This window comes from Charadrius vociferus, unplaced genomic scaffold (genome assembly GCF_000708025.1).
Source record: "Charadrius vociferus isolate BGI_N301 unplaced genomic scaffold, ASM70802v2 scaffold70, whole genome shotgun sequence".
Classification (NCBI taxonomy): Eukaryota; Metazoa; Chordata; class Aves; order Charadriiformes; family Charadriidae; genus Charadrius; species Charadrius vociferus.
The window spans coordinates 2,319,355-2,334,898 of NW_009646851.1; the positions used below are offsets into that span (position 1 = coordinate 2,319,355).

The 15,544-nt window shown below is 40.4% G+C and overlaps 1 protein-coding gene across 1 annotated transcript in view; it reads left to right on the top strand.

Moving 5' to 3' along the window:
- The first annotated feature begins 777 nt into the window (after window positions 1–777).
- Window positions 778–15,544, top strand: part of ITGA2 (integrin, alpha 2 (CD49B, alpha 2 subunit of VLA-2 receptor)) — a 47,588-nt gene continuing 32,821 nt past the window's right edge. Inside the window, exons 1-5 of the mRNA XM_009894218.1 lie at window positions 778–977; window positions 9,058–9,167; window positions 10,685–10,776; window positions 14,332–14,446; window positions 14,830–14,957. Of these exons, the coding sequence (XP_009892520.1) occupies window positions 778–977; window positions 9,058–9,167; window positions 10,685–10,776; window positions 14,332–14,446; window positions 14,830–14,957 (645 nt within the window). The remainder of the gene's footprint in view (window positions 978–9,057; window positions 9,168–10,684; window positions 10,777–14,331; window positions 14,447–14,829; window positions 14,958–15,544) is intronic.

Sequence of the window (15,544 nt, forward strand, 5' to 3'; positions counted from 1 at the left end):
GATCAGAAAGCAATCAGATCCTTTGTGAATGAGGAGTGTGCCCCTACGCCTTACAAACTCGTGAAACTTAGAACCTTGTCCCCAGCCCATACTGCCAGTTCCCCAAAAAATGGCATGGAGTGATATACTCCTATTTCTAGGCACGCAAGTGCCCAGGGAAAAGCAATTAATACCATGACCACAGCAAAGTGGAGTTTCAGTGTTAAGTGTCATGATTTATTAATGCAGTTCTATCTTGCATGTTTGTTTTTCTAAGTTTTCCTGTTTGGACAACTGTTCAGACTGTTTGGACTGAAAACAAAGGCTTCTGGCATGATAATGAAATGACTCAAAAATGTAGATTTTTCTGATGCAGTAGATAATCTGATTTTTGTCCCAGTGCTTCAAACATTAAGTTGCAGATAGACATTAGAATACAAATAGTATTAGCAGTTACAGTCAGTGCATTTTCATATTAATGTATCTCAGCAGGCTGTTGATGTGTTTTCTGTGCCATAAGCATAACTTTATGTCTCAAGGTAAAGGAGACTAACAGACCTCTGAATCATATTTCTTGCCTCCCTTCAGCAAAAACATTCGCATTAGTAATGCTGCAGCTTTTGTTAAAGCAAACAGTGAATGCGTCATTGGTCTCTGCCCACAACATTATAACACCTATAAAGAGTGCTAGACAGGCGTTACGCATGGGCAGATGGGTACTGCACGGAAAAGGCTGTTTTTTTCTTGCACATGTCAAAGGCTACATTTTGTTTTCTTCTATTGGGGGAGTTGGCACGGATGAAGAGCCCTTTTCACTGGGATCAAGATTCTTCCTTAATTGCTTCTGTGATAATCATAATCTTTCTGTTAACAGGCATTCTTCATAACTGCTGTGAAGCCTACAATGTTGGGCTCCTAGAAGCAAAAATATTTTCTGGTCCATCAAGAGAGCAGTTTGGATATGCAGTTCAACAATTTATAAATGAACAAGGCAAATGGTAAGCAGTTTAAACACCTTGTTGTATGTCCGGTTAAAAGATCAAGGAAAAAATGTTGCAACTAGTTTTTCTTTTGTAATTCCAAATTTCATTTAAATGCATTGCAATTAATTTCTTTTGATACTAGAGTTATCTTTTTACTGGTAAATACTTACATTATTACAACAAAACTGAAAAGATTCTAAAGATGTATGCATGTGAAGGTTCAGGCTTTTTTCCTTTACACAATGTGGTCTGAGGTCATTCTTTTTGTTAGTCTTTTACTTTCATCTCCATTACACCAGTTTTCTCAGACTCACAATCCCTGAATAATTTTAGCTTTGATTTCATTCTTTCCTTTATGAAGAGCATCTCTGTTACACATACATAGATGTATGATATTTTTTCATTTTAATATTGTTGAAGTTGAAACAAATTATTAGGGCTGGGAAGTTCTAATTATGAATATTAAAACTAAGTGAACTGAAATTTGTATCCTTTTGTGTCTGGTATGGTATTGTCTTCGCTTCTCAAGGGGTGGCATATTTGGATATGTATCATAACACAATGCTAGCAAAGGCCTTGTGTCGGTTGCATCCCTTAAGCCATAAAATTTGATGTGAAATCCACTGTTGCCACAACATTGGGCTTGATGAGTAATTAGTAAAATATTTTTTCTAGTAATGTTGGTTTCAAAAAGAACTTTAAAATATTAACCCAGAGTAAGCCCATTTAGTGGAAAACAGATTATTTCCTCTTCTGCAGCTTCAGCAACCGCAAAGCTCAAGGTGTCTTTCATGGTGACGACCGTATATCTATAAATAGTTCAGTGGTACTCAACTACTTTAAGTGGTTATTTGTCTATACATGCTTTTAAGTCTATAGTGAAAAGTCCCACAAGTTACCTATATTATCATAAGCCAAGACAATGTTTTAGATCACAAAATCATAGAATCATGGAATGGTTTAGGTTGGGGAAGGGACCTTAAAGATATACTTCCAACCCCCCTGCCATGGGCAAGGGCACCATGTGATCAGATGTGTCATTCTCCATAGATTGAAGCAGTCTCAGAACCAAAATAGCCACAAACTGGCATGTTTGCCTTAGTGATGACAGATGGAGAGTAAGTAACTGGACTCTTTTCAGTAAGAAGAAAGTAAGATGTCAAAATGTGTAATCCATGGAAATGCATGTAAAAAATGTATTTTACGGTTAAAGTTTGGAAAAGCCCATACAGAAGTATTGAGCTGGCTGAGACATTTATGTATAGCCCTGCACAGAGCCACGTTGCAGTGGCAACTGCTTGTGTATGCAAAGACCTAAGACTACCTAGATAGCAGTGCATCTGTGCATTACTGTGTTTACCACCAGTGACCAGGAGGCAAAACAAGTGGTGAGCAGAGCTGTGTCCTCCGAACTAGGAGCTTGGCATTTCCACTCCCTCTGTTGGGTAGACTCCCAACCTACCCCCACTCCTCGCCTGATCTTGTGGTGGCATCTCACTGTGTTTCTGCTTGCTTTAATTACGTGTTTAGTCACCCATAGATCAGAGCTCTCTTTTTTTAAAAGCTTCTGTGTAAAGCCATTGAAGGAGAACGTCTGCCTGAAGTACATTGAATGCTTTGGCTCATACATGGAGAAATTATGTCTTGTCTTTTATACGTCTTGTAAGTTTTTCAATAAGCTTGCAACAGGAGCACTAGGTTCCAGACTCTCGCAAGCTATATATGTCTCATATTTCCCTGTTTTATTTTTAATTCTGATATAAAAACTCCTCTACTACCACTTTCTTGAATAATGTGTGGTGAAGTTTGGGAAAGTAAGTAACTTTTCCTACCTTCTCCCAGCTGTATGAATATTATGAATCTGGGAAACTTTCCCGTAGATAGGCACTTCATCATTTGTTAATTCACTGCATGGTGTGTGACCATATCTCCAAAAGTCAGGGGATTTCATCAGCTCTTGCTTGAGTAACTATGATTTGTTAGAGGGTTTTCAGTGAAAAAAAGCTCTTTTCAATCTTTCTCTCCAGAAAATCGTTAGACAAGCTTAAAAAAAAGTCAGTCATGGTTTACTCTCTTGTTCGCTTCATTTCTATGTTATTTTTTTTTTCTTGGGACAATAGAGATTTTTCTTGTGTGCGTTATTTAAAAAACCAAACCAAAACAAAGTAAGCTGTTCAGTAGAAGAGTTGGGTTGTCCTATAAGCAATGCAGATGCTGCAGTCCATGTGCTTGTTCACACAGCCGAACCAGGAGTGAGAGAAACAGACTGAGTCTTGCATAAGGTCGGGATGCTGCTTTCTGTCAGAGGGGAGCATTTATCAGCATATGCTTTCACAAAGAGATCATCATTGTGCACCAGGAGTGTGATGCACTTGAAAACTTTGTTCAAGGCACAGTGGAGCTGCTCACCGCATCAAACACTGCTGGGGTGGCACCTCTGCGAGGGGGAGGTTATCCAGAACCTAAGACCTACCAGACATTTTATCACTCCCTAGACCTTGCCTCTGTTAATAAAATCACATGGTGCTCTATTAAATACGGCTTTAAAAATCCTCCTGCACTCTCTCAAAGAGGAGAAAGGAGAGATACAGACAAAACAGCAGATACTAGTTACATTATTGAGCTGTATTTCTGTGAGGTACATCTCCTGAGGCAATAAGGGCCATAGAAAATAATAAAAAGAGGATAATTTTTGCATAATTGGGACTGCATGCAGGAGTATGTTACCATTTTTCCTTTGAGATGAGTTCAGAGAGAAGAGTGAAGACAGTCCAACCGGGCCTGTACAGCTATGGAGTGGGCTGGTACGTGTTGGGAAGCTATGACACAAACCAGCAAGGGACCCCTTTCTGTGTCGAGTCAGATGATCCAGGATAATTGGACACTGGCCTGCTGTGCATTGATGGCATGTGATGCTCATAAATAAGGACAAACTTGCAAGTCAAGCGCAGCTCAAGCTTTTCATAGTGTCTGGTGGGAATTTCAAAACAGGAGCTCTTTAATGAACTCAAGGAAAATTGTGAACACCAAAGAAACTCATCAATTAGAAAAGTTTAGGCAGTCTACCACAGAAGTAATTAGCCACAACAGAAACATCATTCAGTTTACGCTCTGGTTCTCCCTGTCATGAGATCATCTGTATTTGAACCTTAAATTGAGACCAAATTCTCTGTTATTTTATAAACAATCTTTTAGAAAGGTGGAGTCTACCCTGTCAAGTTCATCTTGAATGTGTGTACCCGGAACAGCATCTGATGGTACATTTTGCAAAGATAACAGTACCTACTCCATGCTGAGATTTGGGTTTCTATCTATCTCATGTGATGAAGATTAAATAGTTTTATATAGCCGTTACAATGCTTTTTCCTATCCATATGTGTCTTCAGACTGTGGGTATATCACACAATGGAGATAAAATCTGTCTGCTGTTGAGGTACTGTTTGGTATGAAGTTGCAGCCACCCTGCTCAGTTGTGTCTGTGTGCTTAGGATTTGGAATTTTTGAATTTAGTCTTGAAATTTATGTTATGAGGTTTTTCTTTTTTAAATTATTTTGTTTCATTCCATATCATGTCAGTAATGACACCTTAATGCGCACTACCCTTACTGATGTACCACATAATTATGGCACTACTAAATAGTTTTAAAAATCATTGCATACTGCTCAGTAGTCATTAAACCCCAGCAGCCTTTCTCCTGACGTGTTGTGCTGCTGCTTCAGACTACAAAAGATGTTTTGCTCGAAAGGCACACTTCTGCAGCAACTTTTGCTGAAATCGGTACATTTTCAAAACCTTCTGATTTTAATGAGTAGGATAATTTCTGGCAGCTTTTTTTTCCATTTTTTTAACAAAATGCTGCCATGGTTACAGCTCCATCTTTTCAGCGCCAGAACCACTGCTAATGTTGAGTTCCTTGCCCAGATTTTGCTTCCCCCAACTGCATGTCCTACAGTTTGCCTTTTTCCTGCTTGGAGAAGCAGCTGTGGCTTCTGTCTTCTAGGCCTTTTAAGTTTGTCAGTCAGACTCTCTTGCCATAGCTCACTGTAGTTTTTGAAGTTTTGAGTCTTCTGTTCAAAGGATCCAAAGTTTTAGATGGTGATAAGTGTTTTAGGGTGTGCAGACAAGCATCTATCAGAGTGAAGACTTTTCTGGTCTTCGCATCTTTTATTTTCCTATTTCCTATTAGCCATCTTTGTGTTTAAAAAGACACACTGAAAAGCAAATGCATGAAAAGAAAAAAATAATGATAAAAGAAACCAGAAAATATAAACTGTGCTCTGACAACAGCTGGGAATTCAGCCCTTTGCTATGAATTCTGATTTTTTCTGCTACATCACACTTTGCCAGTTACTAGCTTTGTCATGGTGTAATTTCCCAGAAATAATTCCTGTTGCACTTTGATCTGCCACTCCTACAGCCTGTGTGGTATGGCGTTGCCGCTGAACTTTATTTGACTTCATGTGGTTCCACTGCTTTGTATACAATGTTGGAGACTGCTTAAGGAGCCGAATAATAAAATCAGTGGCAATATTACATGCTAATCACAATAGTATTGTGTAAAGACAGTCTACAAGGACACATAAGGAAGTTTTGTAGAAATAAATATTTGACTCATGGCTGAAAAAGACCCTTAATTACTACACTAGACATGATACAGTTTATTTGGAAACAAGCATTTTCAAGTATTTTAGTACTCATTTCTTGCATTCTTTCCTGATACATTCTGTTTCACTGTGCTTCATGTGCATCCTGTTTAATCACAGTAAAATAATATTTTTGTAGTTAGCAGGATGATAGCCAGATACTCTCTTGCTTTCTTCACTTCTGATGTTTCAGAAAGATACACATGTGTTTTCCCAGAGCAGTATTGTGTAATTCTCTACTGCGATGGTTTATGTTAATTTTCAAACGCAAGTAGGACTTGCTAATTTCTAATCTATGTTAAGGCTTGTATTAAGCTTAAGTAAGGCTCCGGATACGAGAGAAATAGTAATTAAGTTATATCCTAGGACCTTTAAGGTTGGCAACTAAAAGTAGAGGGCTAGGCTTGGCAGAAGTTGGTTAATCATTTTTCTCAGGAGCATATTGATGGCAGGTTGGACTAGGTACGTCAAATAAGGGAAGGGGCTTAACAGCTCTGTTCATTTCTGAAAATCACAGTGTCAGTAATAGTCAGTTCTATGTGTTAAATTCTGTGTATGGAATGGCATTTTTTGGCCTACAGCATAGTTATGGCATTGAGATTCATGGACCCTACAAATCTACAAGAAAGGCTAATACAGCAAAGGGGAAGGAAGTATAATAACTTCCAGTAAAGTATGAGGAATGCAAGCTAAATGAAAGACAAAATTAAGTTTGCTGTGGGCACAGCTGGCATAGATTTAGATTTGGGGTTAAAATTAGAAGTGTTTGGCTTACATTTTTTCTGTTTCTACCACACAACAGCTACAAGGTTAGTTTTAGGGCTAGTGAAAGTAAAATACAGTTGTGGATATTAAGTTCTAAAAGTGGATTTGGTACAAAGAGTGATGGTTCCTTGGTATAAATAGGTGTCTGGGTTGGAATTAATGTTAAGGTTGGGGAAAACAGGAGTTTCAGAGCCCACATCGCTGCTGAGCAGCATAAAGCCCATGGAGTGAGTGCAAATATGCATGCTGAAAGGGACAGAACTGCTTTTTCTAACGGTGTGGATGGTGTTTGTCTCTAGTTTATACTAATAGCAAAGATGAGGGTTGGAGTTAGGCTTGGATTTGGCAGCAGCTAGTGTTCAAGTACGCTTCTCCTCCTCTTCTGCTCCTCTCGTTCTCACTCTTGTGAGTGGTACCATGTGCTTCGGGCTTCAGGATAACCCACGGCTGCAGAGCGATGCCAGTGTGGTGCAGAGATTTACGGTGAGTTTTGTGACCAGACGGAGTGATGCGGGGGGTATTTCCAAGAGACATTAAGGTCATTCTTATGTGATGAACAGTAGCTGTCATGAACAGTAGCTGTCCTCCTGCAGGCACTCTGAAATAAATTTGCCTTCTGGGAAACTTAGAAAGGACATACAAGTATTTTTAAATGTAGACAGTGCAATGTTCAGCTTGACAGTTAATGCTGAGAAGCTGTTCCAGTTTCAGATATTACATATACAGTGCTGCCATCCTTTTAAAAACTGTTTTCTGTTTCCATGAAAACTGTTAGCCCTTTCTCTCTGCCATCAGCCCAGTTAGCATTTTATAATTGTAAATAACTCTGGAGTACCTAACAAGGGGGGAAACTAACACCATGTCTTCCTCCTGTCAGTCACTATTAACCCACTCCAGCACTCTGTGTCACTGCAAGTGTTTGCAGGTTGTATCATCTATTGGCACATGACCAATGGAGTAGTTTCTCGTGGCCTCTGATTATACGGTCCTGAGCTACGGTGCTTCTGGTTTTCACTCTGTAGAAAAGGCTATATTCCTCAGAAAATAACAAGAACATCAGAGGCCTTGCCACAGCTAGTGTAACATACACTGGTTTTATATAGAGCAGTATTTATACGAACCTGAATTGCAGCTTTAGAGATGCTAAAAGTAGTCAAAACCCTGGTCCTGCTGCCTGCGTAATCACTGTTTTTCAACAAGGTCATTGAGAAGGAGGTAGGTATTTTTGAAATATTCCTACATACAGAAAACAGGATCTGAAGTTACCCCCAGCCGAACTGGTAAAACAGAATAACAGAATAATTTTGGATCTTAAGTTTATGTTTAATTGAGATGAAATAAACTAAAAAATGCAGTTAGCAGTATTTTCTTTGAGAAACCTAAAAAGGTCTCAAACTCTTGCTTGTGCATCTAAAATTATTTATTTTTATCAAAGTCATTTTATTCAAAGCAGTTACAAAATTGCAGCAGTAAAATCAGATGGTCCCTGGAAAATTAATACGATATATAGCAATTGCTTTAAAACATAATAATTTCATAAAATATGTTCTTTTTATAGTGCAAGGTATTTGCATTAGCTACCTATAAAATTTTAGAGGACAACAATTTTGCTTTTAGCAACCTATTGACCAATTAAAAAATACGGTTTCTTATGAAATTCCATATTCTGTACTGGGGTGCCATTGCTTGTCCTTTTACTGTCCCATAAATGCATTGATTACTACCACAGATTGTTCTGCTGCTGGAGCAAATACCCACAGTCCCTCCTGTCCAGTCATCCGTTTCATTTTCATATCCTCGAGATCATCTTCCTATGGTCACATTTTGCCTTACCTTATTTCACTGCACATTACACTGTATAAAGAGTTGTCCTTCTCTTCCAGCCCTAAACAGCCCTATACTATCTGGTGGTTTCACTCACCGAGAGCTGTGCTGAAAAATAGGTGTTAAGTAGCATTCCCAGGGGCTGAATTAAGTTGTTTTTGTGAAGGCTTTCAGATAAGAATTAAAGGGGTCTTGTGGAGCTGGAGTGGATACCGGAGTGGAAATCTTACAGCAGATGGAGGAATGAGTCAGAGATGGTGAATCACTTTGTGTTGTAGGCACAAATTATCCCAAGTCTTAACTTTCTTGTTCAGGATTAAATACTTCATGCAGCAGACTGTTATCACCTGCAGTATTTTCTTTCTGACTCAGTGTTGTCAAGGTGTGGTGTTCAAGCTCAGACATAAGCATGTGACTGTTGCTGAGCAGATCCTGGAGGAAATGCTTCTTAACAGTTAAAAGAATAACTTAAAAGGCATCAGTTAACCATTAACTGACAAGACAATAATTTTTGTGTCTCTCAATCCCCAACATATATATTTCTAAATTTGTGTGCATCTGTATATCTTAATAATCTTTGCTGTATTTTTTCTGACACTACGACATAATGTCTCAGAAACAACAGCACACATATTTGAGGCAGCCCAATGCCCAGAGGCTTCTCCATCAAAGTTGCCCCTGGTGAGCCCAATGTGTTGATAGCAAGTAAAGCCGCTGGACAGTTCTGGAGCAGACTCCCAAGTGCCTCAGGTGCTGTGTCTGGTAAAAGCCGCTTTAGCTGTTGCCTACAGTGTGGGATGCAATAACGCTGCTGGACTTTTCCAGTGTCAGTGAGGACTTAATGAAGTTCCTGTTACTTTAGGTTGTTGGTTGGTTCACCCTGGAGCGGCTATCCGGCTAACAGAACTGGAGATATCTATGCATGTCCTGTTGGTACGTCCAAAACCACATGTGAAAAATTGAATTTGCAAGGTAAGTTCTAACAAATAACGTCTTGCTACAGTTGCCTGGTTTTTCCTTGGTTTTGTACCAGGCCAATCTACCTTACTAAATCTTTTCTTTCTCTCTTCATAGTCTTGGTCTCTGTCCTGTGTGTGTCTGTGCGTGTGAGTGCGCTGGAGGGACTCGGTGCCAGCTACTGGGGAGACCCGTGTGGGTGTGAGTGGAAATCAGTGCCTGCCACTGGGGTCGGACCCGTGGTCTCAGCTGCTGGAGCCACCGGGGTCTCAGCCTCAGCTGATGGAGCAATTGGGGCCTTTACTCAGCAGCCATGGGGTTGTGTGTGTCCCAAAGCCAGCTGCTGGGGGGGACCAGGGCTCCACGCTGGTGGCTGGAGCAGGACCGTGGGTCACAGCCCGTGGGCCTGGTACAGCTGCTGGGGGGGGGGTTTCTATACCTTCCCCAAACCAGGCATGCGTGTGGGTGTGTGTCCACCAGCAAACTTTCGGCCGGTCCCAGTGTGAGGCGTGTGGAGGGTCCGTGCTGGTACGCCCAGGGGAGTAGCAAATGTGCAGTACAGGAGGGAGGAGTGTGTGCGTGTTTGCACAAGCATCAAACTGGGCTGGCTGGTGAGCAGGGGAGCCATGGGGCAGACAGAGAGGCCATGCCAGTACCTGGGGGATCCGCAAACGTGCGTGTGTGTGTGTAACCTGTACGTGGGTGCTGCTGTGGCAGTCCGCGTGCGCGGCCCTGTCAGGGTCCTCACTCTGTGTGTGTGTGTCTCTGTCTGTGTGTCTGTGTGCCTGTCTGTCTCTTGGGTAGGTGCCCAACTTCACCGCTGGTGCGGCGTCCCTCAGCCCAGGCAGAGGCCCTGGGTCCCCGGGCACGAGCTGGGTTCCCGTGGACGGGCAGGAGGGTCCTGGGCTGGAGCGGCTGGGGGAGGTCGCCACGCTCTTAACATCACTTAACACTTGTTACATCCTCATTTTGAATAGGAGTCAGTGAATACATACTATGTGAAGCCTTTTCTGCCTCTGTGTGTTTGCAGATTGAGTATAAAGTGGGATTCGCTTTTGGGTACAGTGAAAATATGGGGCAGCAGAGTATGCTGAGATGCCTACTTTATGTTTATTTGTGGTGCGGACGATTTCTGTCGTCCAGTTGCTCCTTCCAGGTTTTTGTCTAAAGCCTGTTACTGGATCGGAGGAGTCTGGTGTCCTGAGGAATGTAACAGTAGCTGCTCAGCTGCAACTACTCAGCCAGCCAAAAATACTGAATAGGTAGACATTTTCTTCCTCTCTTTTGCCTCCAGCTCTCTTGAGGGCAGGTACTCTAAATGGCCATACTTAATTCATGTCTGTAGTTAATGGTTAGCAAATTTTTGACAAAGATTAGTATTCATTTCTTTTGTTTCAGATTTGTATGCAGCCATTTGGAAGAGGCGTCCTAGATTCTGAAAAATCAAGCTTTCCAAAAGGAATTCTAACTTACTAAATTGCTTCTACATCTTATTTACTATTCTGCCATTACTTAATCTCTTTTTATTTCAGCTTTAATAAATATTCCAAATGTGACTGAGATAAAGGAAGACATGAACCTTGGCTTGACTCTGATACAGAACTCAAAAACAGGAGGATTTTTGGTATGTAGGCAATGATATATTCAGTACACATAGAAATTCCTGAGGAGAATGATGAAACTAGAAATCACTACATTCTTTGATAATTCCAAGATGAATGTATTTTATTATACAGCATAGATTAATACATATTTTGCGTATTTTAAAATACTCCATCGCACTGTCATTACCTAGAGTCCAAAATCAGGAAAACTATGAATTCTCTCCTTCATCATTTATCTAAATATCCTATGAAGGGCACATAGTTAAGGAGTCTTTAATGTAAGTCAGACAGCATAGGCAAGCATATTTCCACCGTGCACATCTTCAAGGCAGCCTTGTATAGTTCTGACTACACTTTCAAAAGACAGTATGGGAAGTCTCCTCTACCATACGCACTTGCACAGTGACTGTTCTCCTGAGATGTTAGGATTTCTAGTCCTGTGGACATGCGATATGTTTTATTTGGTTAGTGAGCTGGAGCAGGATGCATTTTCTATGTGTATATTCTGCAAAGACTCTCCTTGGAGCCTGTATAACAGATTTAATAATTGAAAGGAAGTTAACACCTGTTTAATATGCTTTTTTACAACCCTTTCCAGCAGCTCTTAGAGTTAGTAAAGTTAATTGTAACTTCAAAATACAGCAACAGTGCTCTTGTTTTTTTGTTTGAGAAGGTATTGATTTACAAAAAATCTTATTCTTTCTTTTCTATAGTACCTTTAATTACTGTTAATACTGTCCTATGCATACCCACTTTTAATCAGTATCAGCAATTTCAGTGATTTAAAACATCTCATGCAGAAAAATTTGTATTTTCTAATAATACTTGAACTTCCCCCGGTCAAAAAGAATTTCCTGATCCATACATTATTGATTGACATAAATTGCATAAAGTAACAAAAAAAATGTTGAATGCTAAGACATGAACAGATAGTCATGTCTTTGGCGACAGGAGTTCTTTTTGACATAAGAGAACCGGGTACTGGCAACAGGTGCTTATCTGTGCCTCAGCCTCAACAAATACCGAAAGCCCCATGACTGAGCTGGACTACAAGCGGAGATTGTCTGCTCGTAAATTGCAAGCCGCTGCCAGCCGGGATTTTGCTCTGAGATGCTGTCTCTGGCAGTTGGCCTCTGTGATGGGCTCTTTGTGATATGCTCAGGGCTTCCTCCTCCCAGCAAACTGTGCTCCTTCTTCCTGTGGCTGCTTGTCTCTCAGCCTCCGTCTGCTTGCAGCAGTCCATGTTGCATCCCCGGGCTGCTTCGCTGCAGCGTGACCCAGCCTGGTGTGTCTGTGTCCTAGCTTGTGAGTCCTGCTGGTTCATCTGTTTGATGCCATGTGATTGCTTCCCACAGGTATTCTAAGTAGAGGGCAGTCATTTCTACACGCTTATTACATTTTTCTGAGGCATGCTTAGTCCTGTTGGAAAGATGCTTAAGAATTAAGATGGTTAACAACTTCTTTCTGGATTTCTGATCCAAGTTTCTGCCAGTTTGTTCTTGGGACAGTGTCATGCTTTTAGTTGAAAGGAACAGCTCCCATCTCCCTGCACATAAAATCTCCCTTCTGTATTTGACATCCCACAATCGTTCTTGTTTGTCCTTCACTGTGATAAACCGAGGTTTTTGGCTGAAATACGCATTTTAAAATACACCTCTCTTGGAACATGAATGACCAGACCTATGCTGTAATCCACATGAGTCTTTCCAGGGCACTATACAGTGTATTTGGTATTTCCCTGTCTCAACTGCAAATGCTTCTTGTCACATATCTTTAGGTCATATTTGCTTTGCATGCTGTCTGCATGCATATGGTCACCCTGCAATCAGCCAGAGCATTAGTCCTTAAGGGCAAGTCTATGCCCCTTTCTAATATTCCACTTTTCAAGTTCATCAGTTCTTGATATGTCATCTCCCAGTTTTCCCCTGCATTAATGATGCATCTTAAATTTCTGACTTTAACAATGGAAGAACATAAGAGCTTTTCTCTTTTTTAAAGCGAAGATCAGTGAAGTTTATTAGAACATTTCTATTTTTTCACCAAGATTAACATCACAGTTTTGAGTTACCACTAATACAGAAGAAAACTACAAAATGGGCAATGAGATTGATCTAAAAAGAACTTTAAATTAAAAACTACTCTGAACTAGAGACTAGTAACTCTCCTCCAGCTTCATAGTTAGTGATATAGATGATTTATTTTGTACCTCTCACTGTTGTAAATATCTGTCTTTTCCAATAAAACTAATCATGCCCCATGTAGCAGCTAAAAAAAGCACTTCTCTCAAGAACAGATAATGTACATATACTTCCTTTCTCTTGTCTAGGAGATCTGCCTTCTTGTCAAAGATGTTTGGATGGTTTGATGTGGTCTACCACTGGGAAACCAGTGTATGAACCAGTGTGTGATTTAGCTCATTTTCCATTTACTTCTGCTTTTAATTACCTTTTTTCAGTATTCTTGAGAAAAGGGTAATAGTGCTGTTCACTCTCTCTTCTCTTCCTAAATAGAGATGGTGCAGTTACTGTTTTCCAGGCTCTCTGGACTGAATAGGGCAATCAGAAAGGATATACGATGATGCTATAATTTCTTTTGGAAATGTTGGACAGAGGTTATGCAGAGATTATGGTTTTTCCTTGGGTTCCTGACATCCTAACGTGATTTTCTTTTAAAAAGAAAATCTGTCCCCCCAAATATCCTCATGACAAAATACTGTCACAGTATTCGCCTTTTTTACCTATGTACTTCTGTAAAAATCTTTCTAATATCAGAGGTGTGGCTGTCATGCAACCAGCTGGTTGATCCAGCTGAAAACGTTTCTTTTTACAGAGATTATTTTCAGCAAAGAATATTATTTTGCCAGGAAAGCAATGAAACATGTAGACAAGGGGTATGTGAGGCCGGGGACAAATTTGTCCTTTTAGCTGCAGCTAAATAGGAGAACGCACACTGCGAGGCTGCACCCTCACTGGAGATGAAGTTTAACTTGTAAATATTTTGGCAAAGTGAGTTTCCCTTGGGAAGAAGGCTTCGCAAATTAATAAATGTGTGTGTGTGTGTGTGTGTGCACTGGTCACAAAACTCTTCAGTCTGGTCACGCTGTTAGCGGTAATAGTACGTACCGCAAGAAGGGCTTCTCTCTGCGTGTTTGCAGCGACCTGCATGCTCGTGGCTCTGATGCCACCTCCTGGTTAGTGGAAGTATTTCCCTGTAAGCGATGTGCAAATACCAACCCTAGTTTTAAACCAAAAGTTTGTAGGGCAGGTGGCTTAAAGCAGCACAGATTCTTTGGGGACCAAGTCACACTCCCTAGATGTTAGAGCTGCACATAGTGTGGAGGGGGCAGCTTGCAGAAGGAGGCAAGAGGATGATCATCAATAGAAAATCCCATTAATGAGAAAGTCTATGAAAGGGGTTACACTGGCACCGTGATTGCAAGAGGTTTGACCTGATAACCCAGGAGGGCTTCTCTGACCCTGTGTGCCTGTAGTCCTGCTTATTATGCTTTTGTGTATGGATACGGTGAGACAAGTATTTATTATTTTTATAGTTTCTTTTTGTTGTTGTTTTTAAAGACTTGCGGTCCCTTGTGGGCACAGCAGTGTGGAAGCCAATACTATGCAACAGGAGTCTGTTCTGAAATCAGTCCAAGTTTCCAGATCCTAAGAAGCTTTTCTCCTGCTGTTCAAAGTAAGGCAAGGTGTAAAACAGATTCAATTAAAAAAAAACATATCAAACAAAACCAAGATATGTTGTGTCGGGGACTCTTAATTTGGGATTTTTTTTTAAAAAAAAAGGTATGTGGAAAAAGCAAAGTCCTGTGATTCGCATGTAAGGACTGATAAATTGTCATCCAATGCTGATACAAATATGGACTCAGTCCTCTGAATTCAGAGGCGTTGCACCAGTGCAGGTTCAAAATCTGCATATGTGTCTGAGTCCTCATTCTGGCAAAACCTTCCTGATCTGAAGTGTTGCCTGTGTGAAAATATGCACCACTGGATTTAGCCAAAGATTTGTAAGTATATTGAGACTGAAAGTGCCTTTAATTTCCAATTTTATTTTTATTTTAGAGTGTTCCTCTGTCATAGATATTGTGGTGGTTTGTGATGAGTCCAACAGCATTTATCCCTGGGATGCAGTACGGGCATTTTTGAAAAAATTTGTACAAGGCTTAGACATAGGCCTTAACAAAACCCAGGTAAGTCAAAGACATCTTTGAGAAAGACACACACACACACACACACACATACACTCAATGGGTTTTATTAGCAGTTTTACAGGAAACCAAGTATGCTTTAGCGTAACTACACGACCTCCCCAAAACCCACAGATTACAGCGTTGTCCTGTATCTTTCAGTATTGAGTGTTTATCTCACAGCTAACGTATATCAAAAGGGATCAGTAATTTGATTCAAAATATAAACCAACTGAAGTAGAAGTCTCGGTTATATCTGGTGGAGTCAGATCTCTTTCATGCATTAGGTGTAAAAGTAATTAAAATGTAATCTATGGGGATGTGGTAACAGTAGAACAGGTTTTTTATGGGCTTTTCATACAACTTTTACTTTCCAACTGCTGCATCTTTAAAATAGGAGTTTTTCCTGCTTGGTTACTGCCTAATCTTTGAGTTCTTTTTTCCTTTTAATTTGGTGGTGGTAAGGAAAATTTTACTGCCTTTTTTTTTTTTTTTTTTTAAACATTTTCTGTCTTTACAGTTGTCCATTTTCCATAAACAGTTCTGGGAACAAAGACTGGGGCACTGGAAATCTCTCTCCCAAAGGCTGC